The sequence below is a fragment of the Ostrinia furnacalis genome, unplaced genomic scaffold, assembly GCF_004193835.3.
Source record: "Ostrinia furnacalis isolate ACB-3 unplaced genomic scaffold, ASM419383v2 OfSCF7415, whole genome shotgun sequence".
In the NCBI taxonomy this organism is placed as follows: Eukaryota; Metazoa; Arthropoda; class Insecta; order Lepidoptera; family Crambidae; genus Ostrinia; species Ostrinia furnacalis.
Window position 1 is genome coordinate 223,040 of NW_021137654.1, and position 26,301 is coordinate 249,340.

A 26,301-nucleotide genomic window follows, 5' to 3' on the forward strand; every position below is an offset into this window, starting at 1 on the left:
GGCGACCAACCAAGGCATTGGGAAAATAGGGAAAATTGTATTTCAGTGAAAACAGGTAATATTAGGAAGTATTAATAGTTTGAAGTATGTTTATGTGATGAATACAAATTATACGAACAAAACTGTCTAGCTAGGTGTAAAAACAAAATCAAATTAGTATTCTACGACAAAGTAAACCAGCTAAACTAAGTTATTATGTCGTGTGTGTTTTTGTTTAATCAAGGTATTTCCCCATTTTGTAAAATATTACGTTACGTTACGTTTTACACCCTGAGATGCAGTCGCGGGCAATAAAACACATTTGTAATTTTTTGCGGTATAGAGTCTTAAGGTGCTCATCGTAAGAACTAAGGTTTTTCCGAAGTTTTGGTCGAGACCTATCCCCGAAAAAATACATTTCGTAGCTACCATACACCACACAAACACGTGAAGGAAAACATCTTACTTTAATAAATCTTCTGAATAGAATCGCGTGAGAACTACGCGTTAGCCCAATTCGTGAGCTTTTCGGGTTGCTATGGGCTTCAATACGTATAGAACTTCAAATTCAAACAGCGTCACGTGCTAAACTGAAATATTGTAATTTTATAGACCTACAGTAGATTTAACACCCTTAAATCTATATAATAAAAGAAAGTCGTGTTAGTTACTCCACTTATAACTCAAGAACGGCTGAACCGATTTAGCTGAAAATTGTCAGGGAGGTAGTTTAGAGCCAGGAGAAGGACATAGGATACTTTTTATCCCGTTCGAAATATAAAAAAGTCTGCTTATTAATTGCCATTAAGGCGGAACAAAGTTCGCCGGGTCAGCTAGTTTTTAATATTTACCAACTGCTAATGCTTTACATGAACTAACTTCAAAGTAGCGGCCAAGTGCTAAGTATGCTGGCGTAAAGCTCACGTTTACATTCATCATAGCAGGTAAATAAATAAATTCAGTCAAGCTTATCTTTGTTACCCGACTTCGCCAGAAGAAGGGTTATGTTTTTAATAGTTACTATTCTAATAATGTTTTTCATTTTTGTAACACGAATGAAAACATGAACACACCGCTGCATCCAGGTGTCGCGTTGACAACTTGACACTCGGAGCAGCCAAGATTTATGCGCTCGTCGTGAGAATGTGCTGCTCTAACGATGCACATGCATTTACTGTGTACAACCTCGAACGTATTCAGTGGTTTTGGGGAAGTGAGTTAATAGAGTTTTATATCAGTGTTTTTCTTACATTTTAGCTGATTGTCTGCGTGATTATACCTTAGTACTCTTAAGCTAACAAAAGGCCAACGAAATAACGAAACGAATACAATATAAATACATAAATTAAATAGTTTCTGAAGATGGTGGATGGATGAAAATTTTATTGTAAGCAAAAATAAGTATGATAAAAATATATATTTACTAACAAGATAAACATAATCCGTTTTAAAATCCAATTTATTAATCAAATAGTTATTTCCCTTCTCGTTTAATGAATATTGACACTACTGAATTAATTCAGTTTTCACCGCCAAACTCATATGATGGAAATGTCCCCGGAGCAATTAATAATTTTATTAATTACTCTGCGGCCGTCGAACAGAGCCAGCTGACCTACTTACCCTTTACCTCCTNTTACAATGCTTGCATAGCTAATGAAAATTCAGCCTTCTAGTTTTATCCACAACGAAGTTACAGGCGGTCGAAAATGGCCTGAATTGCTTCGAGAAAAGGATCGTACGGCCGTGCCGCTTTTTTGCTCGACTTGGTGGGGGCACTGCCGTGCCCCCAGATGCAGTTTGGCAAGTGTATCTTTATATTTGATGTGTATCCTTTTGTGAACAATTAATAAAAAAAATAAAAAAAAAAACACCCTGAGATGCAGTCGCGGGCAATAAAACACATTTGTAATTTTTTGCGGTATAGAGTCTCAAGGTGCTCATCGTAAGAACTAAGGTTTTTCCGAAGTTTTGGTCGAGACCTATCCCCAAAATAAAAAATTCATAGCTACCATACACCACACAAACACGTGAAGGAAAACATCTTACTTTAATAAATCTTCTGAATAGAATCGCGTGAGAAGTACGCGTTAGCCCAATTCGTGAGCTTTTCGGGTTGCTATGGGCTTCAATACGAATAGAACTTCAAATTCAAACAGTTAGCATGAAGTACTAGACTGAAATATAGTAGGTAATTTTATAGAGCTACAGTAATATTTAATACCATATTTTTTTAAATATTTACCAACTGCTAATGCTTTACATGATCTAACTTCAAAGTAGCGGCCAAGTGCAAATTATGCTGGCGTAAAGCTCACGTTTACATTCATCATAGCAGGTAAATAAATAAATTCAGCTAAGCTTATCTTTGTTACCCGACTTCGCCAGAAGGAGGGTTATGTGTTTTTTTATTTTTTTTTATTCATTTTAGTAACACTTTCAAAACATTAACACACCGCTGCATACTGGTGTCGCGTTGTCACTCGGAGCAGCCAAGATTTATGCGCTCGCCGTGATGAATGTGCTGCTCTAACGATGCACATGCATTTACTGTGTATGACCTCGAACGTATTCAGTGGTTTTGGGGAAGTGAGTTAATAGAGTTTTCAACCGACTTCAAAAAAGGAGGAGGTTCTCAATTCGACCCGTATGTTTTTTTTTCTATGTTTGTTACGCGATAACTCCGCCAATTATGAACCGATTTGAACAAATCTTTTTTCGGTGTATAGGTAATACCTCAAGGGTGGTCCCATTTAAATTTTATAATAGAAAAAACAACCCCCAACGGTGGAAAATTGGGGATGAACTTTTTTATACGCAATATCTCCGCCGATTATAAATCAATTTGAACGATTATTTTTTTGTTGAATAGGTATTATCAAAAGGGTGATTTCATGCGAATTTGAAGAAAATATTTCACCCCCAAGGGTGGAAAATTGGGGATGAACTTTTTTATACGCAATAATTATTTTTAATTTTTAGTTTTTTTTTTTGTGTTCACGCATTTGATTTTGAAGTCGGTTTTATTTTTTTTTAAAGTTAATTATATATCAGGGTTTTCTTACATTTTAGCTGATTGTCTGCGTGATTATACCTTAGTAGGTACTTTTAAGCTAACAAAAGGCCAACGAAATAACGAAAACATATGCGATATAAATAGATAAATGAAATAGTTTCTGAAGATAGATGGATGAACATTTATTTTACGCAAAAATAAGTAGACAGATTTTGATTAAAATACGCTAGTACCTAAGTAGATTTATTAACAAGGTAAACATATTTGTGTTATCAGTTTTAAAATCCAATTTATTAATCAAATAGTTCCCTTCTCGTTTAATGAATATTGACACTACTGAATTAATTCGGTTTTCACCGCCAAACTCATATGATGGAAATGTCCCCGGAGCAATTAATAATTTTATTAATTACTCTGCGGCCGTCGAACAGAGCCAGCTGACCTACTTACCCTTTACCTCCCATTTATTTTATACATTTCGTCTTTTAATATTTTATGGGCTGTAACGACTGAGTTCACAACTTTGAAACTATTAACTTTATGTAAAGCTTGCAATTGCATTGTCTTAAAAACTAAACTGAAAACAAATACACAAAATTAACATTTCCTCTTAATGAAAATTGTCTTAGTTAAATATTTAAGGAGTCTTAAATGATCGTATGACTACAACAAACTACTTTCTTAGATTACCTAACAACAATAAAAGCCATGTTAATCAGCTTATTTCCACAGCTAAAGCTATAATATAAAGGGATTACAATGTTTAGCTAACACCTGGCAAGAAGTCGTAGTCAGTCCAGGGTGCAAACATTTCGACTGCAGCCGAGTGGAAGCGAATAACACTAAACATGATTAAGAGAAGCCTAAGCGAGCTCATCGCAGGCGCAATATGGCACGCGCTCGGTTACAGAGTGAACGCTAGGGTTGGGAGAGTTTGTGCTTCCTTATTACCTAAATTGAGAATCTACCCTAAACAAAAACCAGTAAGAAACTATAGAGAAGATTAAGGATTCAGATTGATCATTATCTTATCTAATATTATTGATAACTAGCGGCCGCCCGCGACTTCGTACGCGTGGATCCTGTTTTACCCCCTTTTCCCGAATTTTCTTTGCTATAAACCTCACGGAGCCCGAGACCTTTCCAACGAATGCAAAACCGTGGAAATCGGTTCGTGCGTTCTGGAGTTATAGCGTCAGGGAGGAAAACCCGACTTATTTTTATATAGTAGATTATATAATACACATTTTATGGACATATTTCAACTTTTTTGATTGAATAGAAAATTTATTTCAGCAACCCTTGCAATATTTGAAAGATGGGTAACCATTATTATGATTCTGACCTATACACAGATGCGACCTATTAACAGAGGTCTAGCAGTGGACTCTAATTTATTCTTGACTCTGGGCACATCCCTATTACCACGCATTAAAAATAAAAGCGGCATTCCCGCGGGATGTGTAATGAGCAATAATTAAAACTGAGCTAGCTCGAGCTGTTTGTTTTTACGGTTTGACTCGCACTTTGGAGGCTTCATGTTTGTATCTCAACCGGCTTTTAGGCATTTGGGAGAATTTTGAGATTATTCAATGATAGCTTCGGTCTGTCAAAATAAATCTCGATAGTGCCAGTATTCCTTGATCAAAAATACTTTATTTATTACCAAAAGCATAATTTATTTAATGTAGCAACTGAGCAGGCATAGCTTTAGAAGTAACAGGCAGACAGAGTACCAAAAAGAACATAATTTTGTCACAGTAACACTAATTAAAAGCTTTTCCTTTTAACTTATAAATCGAACTAAACTAATTAAATAATTTTAAAACCTTGTTTTGCTTTGAATGGAATTTCCATTGACCTAGCCATAAAAGTAAAAGTTGATAAAAAGCAGAATCATAGTTTTCATTTCCACTTTGTAGGCAACGCCATCACAGGGCGCGGAGCTAATTCTATTACGGACAAAAAACGAGTCGCAGCCTGAGTCTAAGAAAAACGACGCGTCGAGAATGGACGGAACCTGCCGCCATAGCTGTAGAAGACAAGCCACTGCACTCCATTTTGATTTTCTCTCAAACAGCACCAACACAGTTAATAAATCGTCCACCCGCATCGCAAGTTGGATCGAACACTAACTACATATGAGTAAAGTGATGATTTGGCCGATTGGGCAGCAAGGTTCTGGAGTGAAGGCCACGTACCAGAAAGCGCAGCGTAGGACATCCACCCACAAGGTAGATAAAGCTAGCAGGAAGGCCACCAACCGGCCATTGTGGAAATCATTGGGGGAGCCTATGTTCAGCAGTGGACGTCCTATGGCTGAAATGATGAGGATGATGATGATGATTAGGCCGAGGGTGGAAGCGAGCTTCACCTAGAATCCTCAACCTCAGAAGAACTTGTTATCTAACTGTATTTAACTATGTAAAAAAATACTGTCACGTTAAATAAGAATCTACAAATGAGCTAGCTCTTATCTTCTGGCTGTGCCTCTGGTATCTATCGGTCGGGGGAGGGACGCTTTTTACTGTCGAAGACGTAGAAATTAATTAACTAGAGGAAACGGAATTAGTTCCGAGAAAGAAGCGAGTTGTTTGTACTCAATATTGATACAGTAACTTAGTCTTCGAAAGTAAATACGAAAACATTGCGTTTATTTGTTGCTAACGTTTATTTTTGCTACATAATCGTATAACGGGGCATCGCAGAGTGTTTAACAACATGCTTCATTCATTTATGCTTTGGTGGTGTCATAAATATAACAAAACATTTAAGAGCCATTTCACAAAAATATTCCGCGCGAATTTAGGTAAAAGCTGTCAACGCAACGTCAAAAGAGTAAAAAGAACGCTGAAATGGACAAAAAAATCTTGAGCCGTGACCGTATTAAGACTTGATTTAAGTTATTAATTTTAAGGTAGAATGAGGTATTCAAACTTGATAAATTAATAGAGTTTAATAAGTCTTTTATATTTCGATTCATAATGAAACACGAATAGGTATAATATGTAAAATATATATTAAGTACAAAATAAAGACAGTGAAATAGTGAAAAAAAAATCTGCCCCTTTACAGCTCCATCATCGGGCCCTGGATACGAAATATTCGTCAAGGTGAATCACACAAGCCCAAACTCCATAGGGTTCTATTGTTNAGATGCGACCTATGAACAGAGGTATAGCAGTGGACTTTAATTATTTTATCCTTGAGTCTCTGGGCACATCCCTATTACCACGCATTAAAAATAAAAGCGACATTCCCGCGGGATGTGCAATGAGCAATAATTAAAACTGAGCTAGCTCGAGCTGTTTGTTTTTACGGTTTGACTCGCACTTTGGAGGCTTCATGTTTGAATCTCAACCGGCTTTTAGGCATTTGGGAGAATTTTGTGATTATTGAATGTTAGCTTCGATCTGTCAAAGTCTTGATAGTGCGAGTATTCCGTGATCAAAAATACTTTATTTATTACCAAAAGCATAATTTATTTAATGTTAGGGACAACTTGAGCCCTTGTTACAACTGAGCAGGCATAGCTTTAGAAGTAACAGGCAGACAGAGTACCAAAAAGAACATAATTTGGTCACAGTAACACTAATTAAAAGCTTTTCCTTTTAACTTATAAATTCAACTAAACTAATTAAATAATTTTAAAACTTTGTTTTGCTTTGAATGGAATTTCCATTGACCTAGCCATAAAAGTAAAAGTTGATAAAAAGCAGAATCATAGTTTTCATTTCCACTTGGTAGCCAACGCCATCGCAGGGCGCGGAGCTAATTCTATTACCGACAAAAAACGAGTCGCAGCCGGAGTCTAAGAAAAACGACGCGTCGGGCATGGACGGAACCTGCCGCCATAGCTGTAGAAGATGAGCCACTCCACTCCATTTTGATTTTCTCTCAAACAGCACGACCATAGTTAATAGAGGCATCGCAGGTTGTATGTACGAACACTAACTACGTATGAGTGATCCATCTCACCTGATGGAAAGTGATGATTAGGCCGATGGGGCAGCAAGGTTCTGTAGTGGAGGCCACGTACCGGAAAGCGCAAGGTGGATCAACGACCTCATAAAGCTAGCTGGATGCAGGCCGCCACCAACCGGCCATTGTGGAAATCATTGGGGGAGGCCTATGTTCAGCAGTGGACGTCCTATTACTCAAATGATGATGATGATGATGATTAGGTCGAGGACCCCAACCCCAACCTTAACCTCAGAAGAAATTGTTATCTCACTGTAGGTATCTGTAGGTATGTACCATGTAAAAAAATACTGTCACGTTAAATAAGAATCTATAAATGAGCTAGCTATTATCTCCAGGCTGTGCCTCTGGTATCTATCGGTTGGGGAGGGACGCTTTTTACTGTCGAAGACGTAGAAATTAATTAACTAGAGGAAACGGAATTAGTTCCGAGAAAGAAGCGAGTTGTTTTTACTCAATATTGATACAGTAACTTAGTCTTCGAAAGTAAATACGAAAACATTGCGTTTATTTGTTGCTAACGTTTATTTTTGCTACATAATCGTATAATGGAGCATCGCAGAGTGTTTAACAACATGCTCCATTCATTGATGGTTTGGTGGTGTCATAAATATAACAAAACATTTAAGTGTAACCAATTCGGTTCAAATGAATTTTATAAAACATGTTCTTTTGTCATGAAAATAATTACTGTCATAACTATTTGTTGCTATATTAATGCGAACCACCTTATCAAAACTAAAAGCTTTCTCGTAAATCTCGCGCGTGAAATTTTCATTATTTCAAAAGTACAAGTGGCTCATATTCATAAACACACATCGTCTTGTATTAAACCTGAACTCTGTGATATACTCTTTAATTTGCCACAAAGTTTTTTGCATAATATTACCTGATTTGACTACAATGCCTCGCTGCATAGCGCCGTAAAATGCGGCGCTCGTTTACTCCGATAGAGCGTTAAAAGCCTTTAAGAGCTTGTTTTAGAATGTCTTTGTTTAATGTGAGAAGACATTTTATAACTTTGTATAACGTGTTGCATTTTGAATAAGTGCAATAACTGCGGTTATGAATAAAGTGGGATGTATAAAAGACAGCCTTTAAGGTGTTGATAAGAGGGTCGGTCGATCAAAAGTTCTGAAATGTAAGAAGATATTCTCTTCTTCTTCTTCTTTTATTTTGGCAACGTTTTGGTATTGAGAATTCTGATTTCGCCAATGTCACGTAAACAGCTTAACAGGGTTTACTTACATTTCTAATAATAAGATTCTCAATGAATACACCAAACTATGTATTTCTTTACCGAAACATCTAGGGTCCCGTTCACAAAAATAATTTCTTAGCGGATGCATACCTACATCATCATTATTACTTTAGTTAATCGTCAATCAAGATATACTACTACTATTTTATATTTGCTAGACTGAATATGCATAGAACATAGTTGAAGGTAAATCATGAAAGAATCTCCGCTACTCGTGTAATGTAAATCGCACGCGCCGTGAACTAATCGCGTGTGAACTGAACGCGCTCTCGGGACATTACAGGCGAGTTTCAGGGGAGCTCGCCTGTGAAATTTTCACACTGAATGGCCTCATGCTCATCCAATGTTTGGCTGATAATAACTCACCGAGTACTCGTCAGGTGGTGAACAACTTGACGTATGACGCCGTCGGGCAGCAAGACGGTGACGCCTTTGCCGCGGTAGCGCCGCAGCGGGCCGTAGCAATGGTCATCATTGCAAGAGAGGCATGTTAATGCAATGGAGGCTAGCCTGATGCCCCTGATGGTGACTCACTGAGTACTAGTCTGACCACTTGGCGAGGAGCGTGATGCCAGCCGCATCGGGCCACAATCAAATGATGATGACAGGAGAGGGTCGTGCTACTGAAGTGGAGGCTAGGTTCGGCCGTCACAGCACCGAGGCCCCGCTTCAGAATCGTGACGGCCCAACGCCCGCACCAACCCAACCCAACACACTGACTGACCATGACTACCTGAAAGCTCCCTGGCATCCAGGAACCACCCGCTCGCTGGTCGTTCACTGGGCCTCAACTAACTTTGACTCACCCGGTGGGCTAGTACCGCGCCGAGGGCGGGACAGTGGTGCCAGGTAGAAGCCTCAGGTCAGTCCGTCGTCAAAGCGACGCCTCACCCACCGACTGGCAGTAGCCAGCCGAGAACCACCAGCTCGACGCCCGAACCGGCTCAAGAGTCGATGCACTAGGATAGATAGCTAGGTTTACTGATGACTCACCGCATACTCATCGCACCAGACGGAGAACCACTTGACGTCGCGCAGCGTGACGCCGTCGGGCAGCGAGATCGTAACGCCCTCGCCACGGTAGCGCCGCAGCGGGCTGGTGCCGCCGCGCTCGTCGCGTAGCCGCGTCGCACCCACCGCGTTGGGCGTCTTGGACGTGCCCACGTAGAAGAACGCCGCTGGAAATTGAGGTAACGTTAATGGTATGTTTTAGGTGACAATGGCCCAAAGGTGTCCGGACAACGGCATGCCAGTTCGAGAAACGAGGAATGCTAGGTAGTTCGATCCTTCCGACCCCCAACCGCGAGACCATTTGTGGTGAACCAACTCCTAAACGTGGTTATGCAATAAACGATTGAGTATTGAGAAAACACAAGCATCCGCTCATCAGTCCACTGTATCATAAGTCTCCATAAATATACGGAACCTTATTTTCGCCTATTCTCTAAAACTGCGTCGCTACATCATTTGCCCACCATATTTTGAAGCACACATAATTAATTAAACACAAATCTGTATAAGCATTAAGTATCAAAATACTTATTGAATAGCGCTTACAATATCGATTCACAGAACTATCTATCTCATTCACTGCAGGCAGAATGATTATTCGAAGCTTTTATTTCAATCAATCAATGTCAACTTGTGACTAGAGTTATTTATTATTTCAACTGTCTGGCTGCATTAGTCATCATGGTCCGAAAGTTGGATTGCCTCAAGCTATAGTGGGCTAACTAAAAATAATAATCTTTATTTGAGACCCTACACAGTTTTGTCAAAGACTGTGTGTATAAAACTAACTGTAGGTCCTGTACTATTGGATAGATAAAGTTTAGCATTGGATACATGTGCCCTTGAGCACACGCCCCACTCAGCCTGCGGATGTGGATCGGAAGGAAAAGAAAGTGATCGCGCGATTATGATCGACGGGCACGACCGGATCGAGACAACTTGCAAGGGTGGCCATCATTTGGAATAATATTTTATGTTGATTTTGCGAGAAAGGATTTTGTTACTATTGTGACTTACAGTGGTGGTCATCAGTACCTACGTCTGTATGTAAAGTAGTATAGGTATAATTAAATTCCTGTTCAATAAATGTATGTATTTCTATGAAATAACATCTATTGCTATCTCATAGAAATACATAAATTTATTGCTGATACATCGTCTGAAAGTGTTTTATAGAAAGTAGTGTGTCGCGACGAGACGTCGTCTGCTACTGCTATGCAGAGTATCCTACGAACTTGCTCCTTTAGGACTCAATTACAAAGATAACGAAAAAAACTGTTATTTTCATGCGTGCACTTTAAACCTACAAGTCAAAACTGACGCTGTGGCATGTGAAGAATAATTACACAAACAGATTTTCTTCTTATGGTCACCCTAGAACATCGCCAGGCGTGGGAACCAGCGAAAGTGAGCAGGAAGCCCCACACTAGCCGGGGGCATATCAACCATTACATTCGCAAACCGGATTGTAATCGAAAGTGATCAACGTTTAGGCTTCCATTAAGTTTATTGACTCGAGGAAACAACATTGAATCGTGTTGATGATGTAAACTGTGCCTTGTTTTAATATTCAAACATGTTATTTTTTTATATTTAAATGAATGAATAAATGAAACTTTCATATTTTCTTTAAACAAAAGAACATGTTGCTTAAAAAAAATAAAGCAACGATATGCGTGCTCTGCGTAAGAACGCGCGACGTGCCCATATCGGGAACGCTCGCGCGTACAAACGCAGTGCAGTGGCGAGGTGGTTTCAGATTGAAAACTCGCAGTTTCCGCCCGCATGGGTTTCAGCAAATATTTGCGTACTGAAATCCAAAATTCTTTGTTTTTCACATATCTAACATGAGAAACTTTCAACCCTACTCGGTTTATTTTTGCGATCAAAATGGCCGGTATCCTATTCCTAAGTCCAATTTGATTTTATAAAAAAAATCATCGAAGCATTTGACCGCAAACTCGCGCATAAATAATTTCGTTGAAGTGTCCATGTTCTACAGAAATTAAGAGCAGCGTCAATTTATTTGACAAATACAAGAAATAGGCCAGAAAAGTTGTTCAATTAAGTGAGACTTCCTTACTTTATATTCATCAATCTTATCGTATGTTTATTACGTCAATAATATATAGAGGAAAAATATTTATAAAATGTCCGTGTACTACGAGAAAGCGTGATCAAACAAAACATTGCCGCTTTGTCATCTTCAAACACTAAGGCTGAGTTGCACCACCTAATTTTGACCGTAACCTATAACGATAACCGGTGCTTTTTGTATGGATATTGACAGATTTCTGGCGTTTGTCAAAGTTAAAGTAAGATGGTGCAACCCAGCCTTAAATAACTACATTGTGTGAGTATGACATGCAAACTTATGCAGTTTATAAGTTCCAATTTCCTCCCCCAGGTGAGCATTATTGCCTGCCACCTGCGCCGCCACAACTGCTGGGGAAGTTGCATCAACACGGAGGATTTGCATTAGTGTCACAAATTATAGGGACGGTACTCCATCGATATCCTTATCGATACTTTTTGTGTTAATAGTGGCTCTTATAATTTAACTGTGTCATAAACACTGCAACTGGTTTCGATGAGTTGTTATCACTGCTTATAATTTGCCAGCCACTACTTCATCTACGAAAAGTGTAACAGTTTCAGTTCTGTTATTCAGCTGATTGTGAAACTGTTGTTCGGCAGCTAGTTTTTAAAGATACTTACTGTACTGAATCGTCTTCATAAGTAACACGGATATAGATACCACTTCATGCAAATATTGTCTTTCTCCTTCAATAAAGTACCTATGCCACTTTGTTAGATCAAATTATCTAAATCTATCAATGCCGTGGAACTTTTCCTCAGTTGCTCAACACTCTACAACACTAGTCGAAGGAACAAATCAAAGTTGTACGGCACGAAGCAAAGTTGCCGCCAGCTTAGTTGCCAATCGTTCGACAATACGATCTAATATGTACATAAATGTTCTTCTTGATTCAATACGGAGCGGTTATCGTTAGTTACGCGTATTTCTATGTTTTGATCTCGATTTTTTTTTTAAAATGCTCATTATTATGATTCCCATCAAAAATACAGACAAACAAAGAATGGAATGAGTAATTTAGTTGAAATTAAAAAATAACATTAAACATCAACATGACCCATTTGCGCCTCCCACAACAACCGGCACGGCGCACCCACGCTCGGACAATAAGCGAACAACAATTCTGGGAACAACACAAACAATCGAACACGATTTGTCTCCGGCGCGAACATGTCTCATTCATATTTTTTTAATTAATGCCATCATCCATGTTCAATTTATTTATTTATATTTTAACTTATCCAATTAAGGATTTGCCACTCTGCGTTCTGCGGGCAGCAGTCAGGTCAAAGTGAACGCAGCTGGCATCATGTATGAACAACAATGTCGGCTTTTAATCTTGATTTGTTTGTCAGTTTCTCGCTATAAATCTTATTGCATGCCAGCAGCTCGTATTATAAGGAAATGATCAAATGAGACAGAAAAGAGTGAAAGTAAAAATAGAAATGACTTAAATATCACAATTACATTTGTATTTACTGGATCGTAAATTTATATTTGTGTTTGTAGTCTTGTCCAATTACAGAAGTAATTGATTTGTATTCGGTAGTAGACGAATATCGCTAACAAATTCGATAAATAATATTACTCGTAGTAACGGTGCGACGGAGAGGGCCTATAATTTGGTATTCTCTTATTAAAATACTGTAGATGAAGTGACTTATCCAATTAATTTTGTTGTAGAGACTTTTAAACCATGGTCCTTCGGCGTGGAAAGCTCTACTTTTATTTCAAGGAACATAATTACTGCTCAAAGCAGTAGGTCGTCATTACTGGCGAAAGGCATCAACAGACGCGTAGACGCCTGGCTGGTCCACTTTGTGGAGTTTCCTGATACCAACAACTAGCAATATCATCCGCGGACCAGGGTTGCCAGTAACAGACATAACATTCGAGTATTTTTATAACTTTGTTTACTAATTAGTAAAATTTAAACTTTGCATTAAACAACAATATTACCTACCTATTGGCAAAGATTACTAAACTTTTAATTTGAAAAGATTATTTTTGGCAATAAAGCCAAAAAATATTTTGGCTGTCTTGGAAATCAAGATTTGGCATTCTCAATAATAATAATATGATGTGCAATTTTAATAACATATGCTATAGTTTTTATCAAATAAAAATATTCCCCTAAAAATGATACTTAATGTAATCATGTTTTCTCGTGAATAAAATTCTAAAATGAGCAGCCCTAGGCCATGCAGCAGATGTAGGAGTTGTGTGTAATGGAGGCAAAGTTCGCGAGCAATAAAAGACGAGCATATTGTTTGTTTCCAGTTTTGTTCGCGTGTAAAAAATAATAACCCGTGGAAAATTCCTCCGGGGCGTTTGTATTCCGCAGACTGCGTATTATGCAACGCATTTTCTTCATACTCTACCTACGTAGTTTTCAGAGATGAGCTTTTATAGAGCAGATAAAAATGATTGAAAGTTTTACATTATTAAATATTCTATAGTGAAATGTCTGTCGCAAAACAATAATTAAATCGTAATATGACTTTACCCATAGCCGTATAAATTCGTATTACTCACGTAACCCAACTTTCAGAACAGATGTTCATCATTTCATGAAAAGACCAAACTTATTTAGCAGTGTAACTTAGAGGCTATATGTCAACGAGGCACCGTGCAATTGTGAACTCCGTCAGTTTATATGTATAACGTATACCTGTAAACTAGCAGTGAGTTAGGTACGGTTAGATTGTAGACTAACTAGGACATCAGATTATAATCTGATGGAATTCACAATTTTACGATAACGTTTTCTTCATCATCATCATTTCAGCCACAGGACGTCTACTGCTAAACATAGGCCTCCCCCAATGATTTCCATGTTGATGACGTTGTACATCACACGAATACCGTGCTTTTTTACACTGATACATATTTAACACTAGCGGCCGCCCGCGACTTCGTACGCGTGGATCCCGTTTTACCCCCTTCATCTATCTTACGCGGTTTAGATTTTTTCATACAAATGTTTTTCCCGCTAACTCCCGTTCCCATGGGAATATCGCAATATCCTCTTGTAACTGAGCTTGTTTACTAAGGTACCTGCATGCCAAATTTCAAGCGTTAAACTTATGCGGTTTAGATTTTTCATACAAAAGGATTTTCCCGCTAATTCCCGTTCCCGTGGGAATTTCGGGAATTCCTTTCTTAGTGCACCTCTAAGGTACCTAAGCTACGTCCCTTCCAAATTTCAAGTGATTACGTTTAGCCTGTGCGTTGATATGTCAGTGAGTCAGTCAGTTTCTCCATGTATTTAGATATCCAACTGTTGATCCTTGCCTGGGCCAACGCCGTCATAGTGGAAGTCGTGCATGAAGGAAGTTCATGAAGGTACTGCGAACACCGTGGTACACACTACAATTTAACGACATACATGGACCTACTTTTTGGAATTGGATCAGTCGCAAGCAGACGTGGTCTCCAAATTATATTTAACGCAATGAGCCTTACCTTTTTTTTAAGGGGAAAAAATGCGTTGAATCGCATACATACCCTGCGGGGACAGGGTAGGTTATGTGGGGCTCACCAAGCCAGAAGGACAAGGCATACCCACTAAAAAGACCCCGGTGCTCCGTCACTCACCATAAGTGGGAGGAATCTGTGGATTTCCGGACAAAGCCTTCTCTACCACAGCCCCTCCCGGCGATTGCCCGCCTACATGGCGGGCCCTACAAGCCCCCCAGGACGGGGGGCGACAGGAACAGCTGGAAGCACACAGCTGTTCCCGTCCGACGGTGGTGGTGACCTGTGCAATGCAGGCGGGGGCCCCCCCTCGCCCCCGGCCCGCTGGCCATCACCGAGGAGAGGAAACTGGAGGCGATCATATTGTCGCCTCCTCTGACCCCTCCGCCGTCGCCGAAGCGAGGGCGCGTTTGGATCATCCTCGCGCTCTCGCTCCGCGGCCTCCTTCTGAGACATCACGTCTTCACAGAAGGAGGAACGAGCCTTACCTGGGCCAACGCCGTCGTAGTGGAAGTCGTGTATGAAGAGCGTGCGCGCGTCGACGGCGAACACCGTGCCGCGCACGCCGTGGTGCAGCTGCGACAGCGCGCCGACCTCGCGCCCGTGGTAGCGCGCCTGCGCGCCCAGCGCCGCTGCAACAACAAAGGTATACTGTCAGTTATCAGGTCATTTGGTTTCCACAGCAGGAAGATGTTAGGCTTGGGCGCCTTTTGGCACAAAAATACACCTATTATTTATAGTATATTTTAAGTCTGTAATTATTTCACACACACTCACACGCAACTTATTTGATCAGCCCCTAAACTAAACTAAACTAAACTATACTATATTATGTTATATATTATGTTTATTTTTCTGTGTAATTTGAACAAGTAAATTTTTGAAATCACTTGCAATACCTGGTATTCTATAGCGGTCTTGAATTTTTGTTATATATCAAACACTTTTGTACCAAACTCAAGTCCCCAAAAGACAGGACTACCTAGTTTGGGGACTACTAGTAAGTCNATAAAACATGTTTTTTTGTCATTCATAACTATTTGTTGCTATATTAATGCGAACCACCTTATTAAAACGAAAAGCTTTCTCGTAAATCTCGCGCGTGAAATTTTCATTATTTCAAAAGTACAAGTGGCTCATATTCATAAACACACATCGTCTTGTATTAAACCTGAACTCTGTGATATTCTGTTTAATTTGCCACAAAGTTTTTTGCATAATATTACCTGATTTGACTACAATGCCTCGCTGCATAGCGCCGTAAAATGCGGCGCTCGTTTACTCCGATGGAGCGTTAAAAGCCTTTAAGAGCTTGTTTTAGAATGTCTTTGTTTAATGTGAGAAGACATTTTATAACTTTGTATAACGTGTTGCATTTTGAATAAGTGCAATAACTGCGGTTATGAATAAAGTGGGCTGTTTAAAAGACAGTCGCCTTTATGGTGGTGATAAGAGGGTTGAACAAAACTTCTGAAATGTGGGACGAGATTCACAATGATGATACAAAACTAGTTCTTTTCTAAGACCTTGCACACATGGGGTCTTGTTCACAAACATAATTTCTTAGCGGATGCATACCTACATCATCATTATTACTTTAGTTAATCGTCAATCAAGATATACTATTCCATATTTGCTAAACTAAATACTCATAGAACATAGTTGAAGGTAAATCATGAAAGAATCTCCGCTACTCGTGTAATGTAAATCGCACGCGCCGTGAACTAATCGCGTGTGAACTGAACGCGCTCTCGGGACATTACAGGCGTGTTTCAGGGGAGCTCGCCTGTGAAATTTTCACACTGAATGGCCTCATGCTCATCCAATGTTTGGCTGATAATAACTCACCGAGTACTCGCCAGATGGCGAACAACTTGACGTATGACGCCGTCGGGCAGCGAGACGGTGACCCCTTTGACGCGGTAGCGCCGCAGCGGGCCGTAGCAATGGTCATCATTGCAAGAGAGGCATGTTAATGCAATGGAAGCAAGCCTGATGCCCCTGATGGTGACTCACTGAGTACTAGTCTGACCACTTGGCGAGGAGCGTGACGCCGGCCGCATCGGGCCACAATGATGATGACAGGAGAGGGTCGTGCTACTGAAGTGGAGGCTAGGTTCGGCCGTCACAGCACCGAGGCCCCGCTTCAGAATCGTGACGGCCCCACACCCGCACCAACCCAACCCAACACACTGACTGACCATGACTACCTGAAAGCTCCCTGGCATCCAGGAACCGCCCGCTCGCTGGTCGTTCACTGGGCCTCAACCAACTGTGACTCACCCGGTGGGCTAGTACCGCGCCGAGGGCGGGACAGTGGTGCCAGGTAGAAGCCTCAGGCCAGTCCGTCGTCAAAGCGACGCCTCACCCACCGACTGGCAGTAGCCAGCCGAGAAGAAGCACGGGCCATGAGCACCAGCTCGACGCCCGAACCGGCTCAAGAGTCGATGCACTACGATAGATAGCTAGGTTTACTGATGACTCACCGCATACTCGTCGCACCAGACGGAGAACCATTTGACATCGCGCAGCGTGACGCCGTCGGGCAGCGAGATCGTAACGCCCTCGCCACGGTAGCGCCGCAGCGGGCTGGTGCCGCCGCGCTCGTCGCGCAGTCGCGTCGCACCCACAGCGTTGGGCGTCTTGGACGTGCCCACGTAGAAGAACGCCGCTGGAAATTGAGGTAACGTTAATGATATGTTTGAGGCGACAATGGCCCAACCCAGCGTACCAGTTCAAAATCCGAAAAACGCTAGTTTGATCTCTACCGCAACCTGTGGTAAACCTACCCCTAACATAATCATCAGCTCATCAGTCCACTGTATTAGTCTCCATAAACATACGGAACCTTATTCTATAAAACTACGTCGCTACTTTGGTACATCACCTCCCACCATGTCTTGAGGTAGGTATACATAACTTAATTGAACACAAATCTGTATAAGCATTAGTTATCAAAATACTCTATTGAATAGCGCTTACAATATCGATTCACAGAACTATCTATCACATTCACTGCAGGCAGAATGATTATTCGAAGCTTTTATTTCAATCAATCAATGCCAACTTGTGACTAGAGTTATTTATTATTTCAACTGTCTGGCTGCATTACTGATCATGGTCCGAAAGTTGGATTGCCTAGAGCTATAGTGGGCGAACTAAAAATAACAATCTTTATTTGAGACCCTACACAGTTTTGTCAAAGATTGTGTGTATAAAACTAACTGTAGGTACTATTGGTGTACATAAAAGTGTAACATTGGATACATGTGCCCTTGAGCACACGCCCCACTCAGCCTGCGGATGTGGATCGGAAGGAAAAGAAAGTGATCGCGCGATTATGATCGACGGGCACGACCTGATCAAGACAACTTGCAAGGGTGGCCATCATTTGGGATAATATTTTATGTTGATTTTGCGAGAAAGGATTTTGTTACTATTGTGACTTACAGTGGTGGTCATCAGTACGTCTGTATGTAAACTAGTACCTAGAGGTGTAAGTGATTCCTGTTCAATAAATAGCATCTATTGCTAGCGATACATCGTCTGAAAGTGTTTTACATTTCGTCGTCTGCTACTGCTATGTAGAGTCGCCTACGAACTTGCTCCTTTAGGACTCCATTAGTCAAAGATATCGAATAAAACTGATTTTGTAATTTTCATGCGTGCACTTTAAACCTACAAAACCAAAACTGACGCTGTGGCATGTGGAGAATAATTACACAAACAGTTTTTTTTCTTATGGTCACCCTAGATCGTCGCCAGGCGTGGGAACCAGCGAAAGTGAGCAGGAAGCCCCCCACACTAGCCGGGGGCATATCAACCATTACATTCGCAAACCGGATTGTAATCGAAAGTGATCAACGTTTAGGCTTCCATTAAGTTTATTGACTCGAGGAAACAACATTGAAACGTGTTGATGATGTAAACTGTGCCCTGTTTTAATATTCAAACATGTTATTTTTTTATATTTAAATTAATTAATAAATGAAACTTTCATATTTTCTTTAAACAAAAGAACATGTTGCTTAAAAGAAATAAAGCAACGATATGCGTGCTCTGCGTAAGAACGCGCGACGTGCCCATATCGGGAGCGCTCGCGCGTACAAACGCAGTGCAGTGGCGAGGTGGTTTCAGATTGAAAACTCGCAGTTTCCGCCCGCATGGGTTTCAGCAAATATTTGCGTACTGATATCCAAAATTCTTTTTTTTTTCACATATCTAACATGAGAAACCAACTTTCCTATTCGGTTTATTTTTACGATCAAAATGGCCGGTATCCTATTCCTAAGTCCAATTTGATTTTATAAAAAAAATCATAGAAGCATTTGACCGCAAACTCGAGCATAAATAATTTCGTTGAAGTGTCCATGTTCTACCGAAATTATGAGCAGCGTCAATTTATTTGACAAGTACAAGAAACAGGCCAGAAATGTTGTTCAAGGATGTGAGACTTCCTTACTTTATATTCATCAATCTTATCGTATGTTTACGTCAATAATCAAATCAAATCAAATCAAATTTCTTTATTTGCGTAATTCCAGGTACATAAGTGGTCTTACATAGATATAATTATAATATTATAGAGGAAAAATATTTATAAAATGTCCGTGTACTACGAGAAAGCGTGTTCAAACAAAATATTGCCGCTTTGTCATCTTCAAACACTAAAATGCCTACATTGTGTGAGTGTGACATGCAAACTTATGCAGTTTATAAGTTCCAATTTCCTCCCCCAGGTGAGCATTATTGCCTGCCACCTGCGCCGCCACAACTGCTGGGGAAGTTGCATCAACACGGAGGATTTGCATTAGTGTCACGAATTATAGGGACGGGACTCTATCGATATCCTTATCGACACTTTTTGTGTTAATAGTGGCTCTTAAAATTTAACGGTGTCATAATCACTGCAACTGGTTTCGATGAGTTGTTCTCACTGCTTATAATTTGCCTGTCACTGTTGCACGAAAAATGTAAAGCTGGGTTGCACAATCTTACTTTAACTTTGACAAACGTCAAAAATCTGTCAAACTCCATATAAAAAACACCTGTTATCGTTATAGTTACGGTCAAAGTTAGGTGGTTCAACTCAGCCTAACAGTTTCAGAGTTCTGTTATTCAGCTGATTGTATGAAACTGTACTGAAACTGTTGTTCAGCAGCTGATATTATTTTCTTAGTGTACTGAATCGTTTTCATAAGGAACAAAGATATAGAGACCACTTCATCCAAATATTGTCTTTCTCCTTCAATAAAGTACCTATGCCACTTTGTTAGATCAAATTATCTAAATCTATCAATGCCGTGGAACTTTTCCTCAGTTGCTGAACACTCTACAACACTAGTCGAAGGAACAAATCAAAGTTGTACGGCACGAAGCAAAGTTGCCGCCGGCTTAGTTGCCAATCGTTGGATAGTACGATCCAATATGTACATAAATGTTCTTCTTGATTCAATACGGTGCGGTTATCGTTAGCTTCTCGTATTTCTAACTGTGATCTCTTTATTTCTGTTGTATTATTAAAAAAATGCTCATAATCAGTGATGGTTCCCATAAAAAATACAGACAAAGAATGGAATGAGTAATTTAGTTGAAATTAAAAAATAACATTAAACATCAACATGAGCCATTTGCGCCTCCCACAACAACCGGCACGGCGCACCCACGCTCGGACAATAAGCGAACAACAATTCTGGGAACAACACAAACAATCGAACACGATTTGTCTCCGGCGCGAACATGTCACATTCATATTTTTTTTAATTAATGCCATCATCCATGTTCAATGTATTTATTTATATTTTAACTTATCCAATTAAGGATTTGCCACACTGCATGCGTTCTGCGGGCAGCAGTCAGGTCAAAGTGAACGCAGCTCGCATCATGTATGAACAACATTGTCGGCTTTTAATCTTGTTTTGTTTGTCATGTTTCTCGCTATCAATCTTATTGCATGCGAGCAGCTCGTATTATAAGGAAATGATCAAATGAGACAGAAAAGAGTGAAAGTAAAAATAGAAATGACTTAAATATCACAATTACATTTATATTTACTGGATCGTAAATTTATATTTGTGTTTGTAGTCTTGTCCAATTACAGAAGTAATTGATTTGTATTAGGTAGTAGACGAATATCGCTACCAAATTCGATAAATAATATTACTCGTAGTAACGATGCGACGTCACGAAATGGAGAGGGCCTATAATTTGGTATTCTCTTATTAAAATACTGTAGATGAAGTGATTTATCCAATTAATTTTGTTGTAGAGACTTTAAAACCATGGTCCTTCGGCGTGGAAAGCTCTACTTTTATTTCAAGGAACATAATTACTGCTCAAAGCAGTAGGTCGTCATTACTGGCGAAAGGCGTCAACCATCAGACTCTTAGACGCCTGCCTGGTCCACTTTGTGGAGTTTCCTGATACCAACAACTAGCAATATCATCCGCGGACCAGGGGTTGCCAGTAACAGACTTAACGTTCGAGTATTTTTATAACTTTGTTTTCTAATTAGTAAAATGTAAACTTTGCATTAAACAACAATATTACCTACCTATTGGCAAAGATTACTAAACTTTTAATTTGAAAAGATTATTTTTGGCAATATAGCCAAAAAATATTTTGGCTGTCTTGGAAATCAAGATTTGGCATTCTCAACAATTTCACCAGATTTAGCAGAAACAACAAATTAAATCAAATCATTCACTTGGAAATGCCCGTAAATGATTTAAAAAAAAATACCAGCCCCGAGCTGAGATATGAAAATTTAGAAAAATAATATGATGTGCAATTTTAATAACGTAAATGCTATAGTTTTTATCAAATAAAAATAAATATTTCCCTAAAAAAAAACATAATGTTATCAAGTTTTCTCGTGAATAAAATTCTAAAATGACCAGCCCTAAGCCGTGCAGCAGATGTATTGTAGGAGTGCGTGGTGTTGTGTAATGGAGGCAAAGTTCGCGAGCAATAAAAGACGAGCATATTGTTTGTTTCCAGTTTTGTTCGCGTGTAAAAAATAATAACCCGTGGAAAATTCCTCCGGGGCGTTTGTATTCCGCAGACTGCGTATTATGCAAATGCATTTTCTTCATACTCTATCTACGTAGTTTTCAGAGATGAGCTTTTGTAGAGCAGATAAAAATGATTGAAAGGTTTACATTATTAAATGTTCTATAGTGAAATGTCTGTCGCATAACAATAATTACATTAATATTACATTACCCATAGCCGTATAAAATCGTATTACCCACGTAACCCAACTTCCAGAACAGATGTTCATCATTTCATGAAAAGACCAAACTTATTTTGAAGAAACTACCTATACTAAAAAATATCGTTGTGGATAAAAAAAAAAAAAATACAGTGTACTAACTTAGAGGCCATATGTCAACGAGGCAACGTGCAATTGTGAACTCCGTCAGTTTATATGTAAACGCATGAGACTGTAAACTAGCAGTGAGTTAGGTACTTTTTCTTCATTACCATCATTTCAGCCATAGGACGTCTACTCCTAAACATAGGCCTCCTCCAATGATTTCCATGTTGATGAGGTTACAAATAAATTAAAATTACAATACATAAAATATTTAACTTATCCAACTGTTGATCCTTGATTGGGTCAACGCCGTCGTAGTGGAATTCGTGCATGAAGTTCGTGTGTAGGTACTGCGAGCACCGTGGTACACACTACAATTTAACGACATACATGGACCTACTTTTTGGAATTGGATCAGTCGCAAGCAGACGTGGTCTCCAAATTATATTTAAGGCAATGAGCCTTACCTTTTTTTAAGGGGAAAAAATGCGTTGAATCGCATACATACCCTGCGGGGACAGGGTAGGTTATGTGGGGCTCACCAAGCCAGAAGGACGAGGCATACCCACTAAAAAGACCCCGGTGCTCCGTCACTCGCCATAAGTGGGAGGAAACTGTGGATTTCCGGACAAAACCTTCACTACCACAGCCCCTCCCGGCGATGGGCCCTACAACAACGACAGGAGCAGCTGGAAGCACACAGCTGTTCCCGTCCGACGGTGGTGGTGGCCTGTGGTAGAGAAGGCTTTGTCCGGAAATCCACAGTTTCCTCCCACTTAAGGCGAATGACGGAGCACCGGGGTCTTTTTAGTGGGTATGCTTTGTCCTTCTGGCTTGGTGAGCCCCACAGGATATCTACCTACCCTGTCCCCGCAGGATATCTATGCGATTCAACGCATTTTTTCCCCTAAAAAAAAGGTCGGGGGGGTCGTCACCGAGGCCGAGCAATGAGCCTTACCTGGGCCAACGCCGTCGTAGTGGAAGTCGTGTATGAAGAGCGTGCGCGCGTCGACGGCGAACACCGTGCCGCGCACGCCGTGGTGCAGCTGCGACAGCGCGCCGACCTCGCGCCCGTGGTAGCGCGCCTGCGCGCCCAGCGCCGCTGCAACAACAAAGGTATACTGTCAGTTATCAGGTCATTTAGTTTCCATTGCAGGAGGATGTTCGTTACAGGAAAATGATATTGGGCTTGGGCGCCTTTTGGCACAAATACCTACCTATATTAAACTAGCTTTCCGCCCGCGGCTTCGCACGCGAAATTTCGTTTGTCACAGATCGTCATAAATTATAGCCTATATGTTATTCTGGATTATGAACAATAATACTGTAAAGTTTCATCAAAATTCGTTCAGTGGTTTTTGAGCCTATTCATTACAAACATACAAAAATAGGTACAAATCTTTCCTCTTTATAATATTAGTATAGATTTGTATATTTTAAGTCTGTAATTATTTTATTTATTTTGGATCGAATAAAAATTTTTCCTTTCTATTCCGGATGTTGGTCTCCCATAAGGATTTCCAGACTTGCCCTGCCCATATCCAAGTGTTTTCCGCAAACTGTGATTTACCAGAGGCAAATAAAGGAATTTGCCTATCTGCGCTACTTCCCTTGCTGCTGGCCAGAAGGGTTGGATAGGCCTAAAAGGCGTCATCAATGTCATCAACAGCCCTTTACAGTCCACTGCTGGACTATGAGCCTCCTCCACTATANCCAGAGGCAAATGAAGGAATTTGCCTATCTGCTCTACTTCCCTTGCTGCTGGCCAGAAGCGTTGGATAGGCCTAAAAGGCGTCATCAATGTCATCAACAGCCCTTTACAGTCCACTGCTGGACTATGAGCCTCCTCCACTATAGTGGAGGGGTTTGCCATAATCTCCACGCTTGGCAGGCGGGTTGGAGATCGCAGTTTAAAAGATTGATGTTTTTCAGAGAGCGCTGCTGCCCATTCTCTGTTTGATGTGTAGTCCCTAAGTCGCCTCTTACGACACCCGCGGGAAGAGTAGGGGTTGGTGACAAATGTATTCTACTCTGCCGTCACCACACGGTTATTGCCTAAAAGGCGTATGTTCAAATATTTCTCCCTAAGTCACCTCTTACGACATCCACGGAAAATGTAGGGGTAGTCTTATTCTACTCTACCGGAACCACAACAGCCACACAAATAATTACAGTCATGAATTTGAGTCAATAGGATCTTGAATTAAAATAAATGGAGCCGAAATGCCCAGCAGCAAAAGTTCAATTACCATTATCTGATTACATAGCTGACAAAATTGTTTCCTGCACGATCATTTTAATAGTCTTAAGTGGATATAAAATGTATCCTGCAGTATCGTATCCTCTTTGCAAATAAGTAACAATAAAAGTTTACTGTGTACCTACCATGAGTTTACGTTAGGTGTTCTCGCTAGCGAGTACGTCAAAAATCTCTATGAAGATTTTGTTTCTTGAAAGTAGCCGCTAGGGGCACTGCACAATATGTCATACAATTAATGTCATTTTTTTACGCAGTCGCTAGCGAGCACACCTAACGTAAACTCATGGTAAGCACACTGAACAGTTAATTTTCTGCGAATATTCTGGCATAAATAACTACCTATGTATTAATCTGCTTTATAATCTTCGAGACTTCATATTCATCATTACAGCCTCGTATTTCATTAAGGCAGCAATTATTAGTGATCGTATGGTGATTTAATTGTATCGGCATATGGCATTTAGCGGGAGATAAATGTCCATTGTTCGCCTTGTAACATATTCCCCTCGCACACGCAATCGTGACGGCATATGCACAGTTCATTTGTGCATAATAATGCTAATGTTTGCTGTTCTTAAAAATTTATTGACCTAATCAAAATTAGTATTTGAATAAACATATTTATTGACCATCTTTAAGTCGAATACCAACAGTCAACAAGATACAACTGCATGTGATGAATAATATCGTATGTTTCTATACGCAACCACCATATGGGTTGGTCAATGATTGTGTTGTATTCTGAAAATCTTTCATACGCGAAACAAAATCGCAATTCTATAACATGACACTGATGTTGGTCAAAGGCTAGAAACTAGAACATCCGCGCTACTTCTGGTGACAATGTCTAATCCTCGAAACTAGATCGCCTCAAGTGCCTTTTAGTATTTTTGGAAAGTTCTTGTTTAGTCATCACATGCCTACTCCACCACTTTCTAGGTAGATAGAATCAACACAACAGTCCTCAATCACAGCATAACCGCTCCAAGCGAGACAACTAGGCGTTATCGTTTTATTGCGGTATTATGGTATTACCTACGCACTCGTATAAACTCGAGTGATACGTATCATTCTACCTTGCCCGTGAAGGCTTGAAATGAATCTTAATTCGTTGCTATAAAATACTAAATTGTACATAACACCATTTTACCTGATGAACTGAATTGATGCTAAAACATAAATACTTCGCTTCCTTTAAAACTGTGACTAGTGCTTTTTTTATGCATGACAAGGCAGGTATTTGACCACAATCGCACCTGATGTTAAGTGGGATGCAGTCTAGGATGGTATATATCTGCCCTGTAAGTGCCTATTCACTCTCGCCTTGAAAAGGCCCGGATTATAGTTTTCGGGAAAGACAGCAGCAGGCAACGAATTCCAGTGCCTAGCTGTTCGCATTATAAAAGAGTCATCGAAACGCTTAGTGCGAGCTGGTGGAATGTCAACAATATAGGGATGGTAAGCTAACCTGCGTCTGGTTCCCCGATGATGGAAGGGGGCTGGTGGAATTAATTCGTGTAATTCTTTCAAAGACATTCAGCTACAGTGTTGGTTTCTATTGAATTAAATCAGACCCGCAAAGACTCAACTCTCGACAATTTTCTATCTGTTGATGTTATTCCAAGAATAAATGTTATAGCAAATACTCAGAAATAATGTAGATGTTTAATTTTAATAACATTTAATACATCGAAAGCGAATCGCGATCGCTAATACGGTCGTATTACGAGAAAGTGGTCAGTCTTAAAAAGACTACATCGCCATTTTGTTATACTTTCCACTTCACCTTTAACACATTGTAATACGATCTATTTTGGTTAGAAAAACTGTGCATGTGATATAAAGAAAAAGTATTCGATGCTGAGATAACTTTGCAGTTTATGTAGACCCTATTTGTAGA

The 26,301-nt window shown here is 40.0% G+C and overlaps 1 protein-coding gene across 4 annotated transcripts in view; it reads right to left on the minus strand.

Moving 5' to 3' along the window:
- Positions 1-26,301, minus strand: part of Skeletor (DM13 and DOMON_DOH domain-containing protein skeletor) — an 87,728-nt gene that overhangs the window by 38,689 nt on the left and 22,738 nt on the right. For all 4 annotated transcript variants that reach the window (XM_028320603.1, XM_028320605.1, XM_028320606.1 and 1 more), the window contains exons 2-3: positions 23,100-23,243; positions 17,310-17,494 (exon numbers count right to left, since the gene is read on the minus strand). In XM_028320603.1, coding sequence (XP_028176404.1) covers positions 17,310-17,494; positions 23,100-23,243 — 329 coding nt within the window. The remainder of the gene's footprint in view (positions 1-17,309; positions 17,495-23,099; positions 23,244-26,301) is intronic.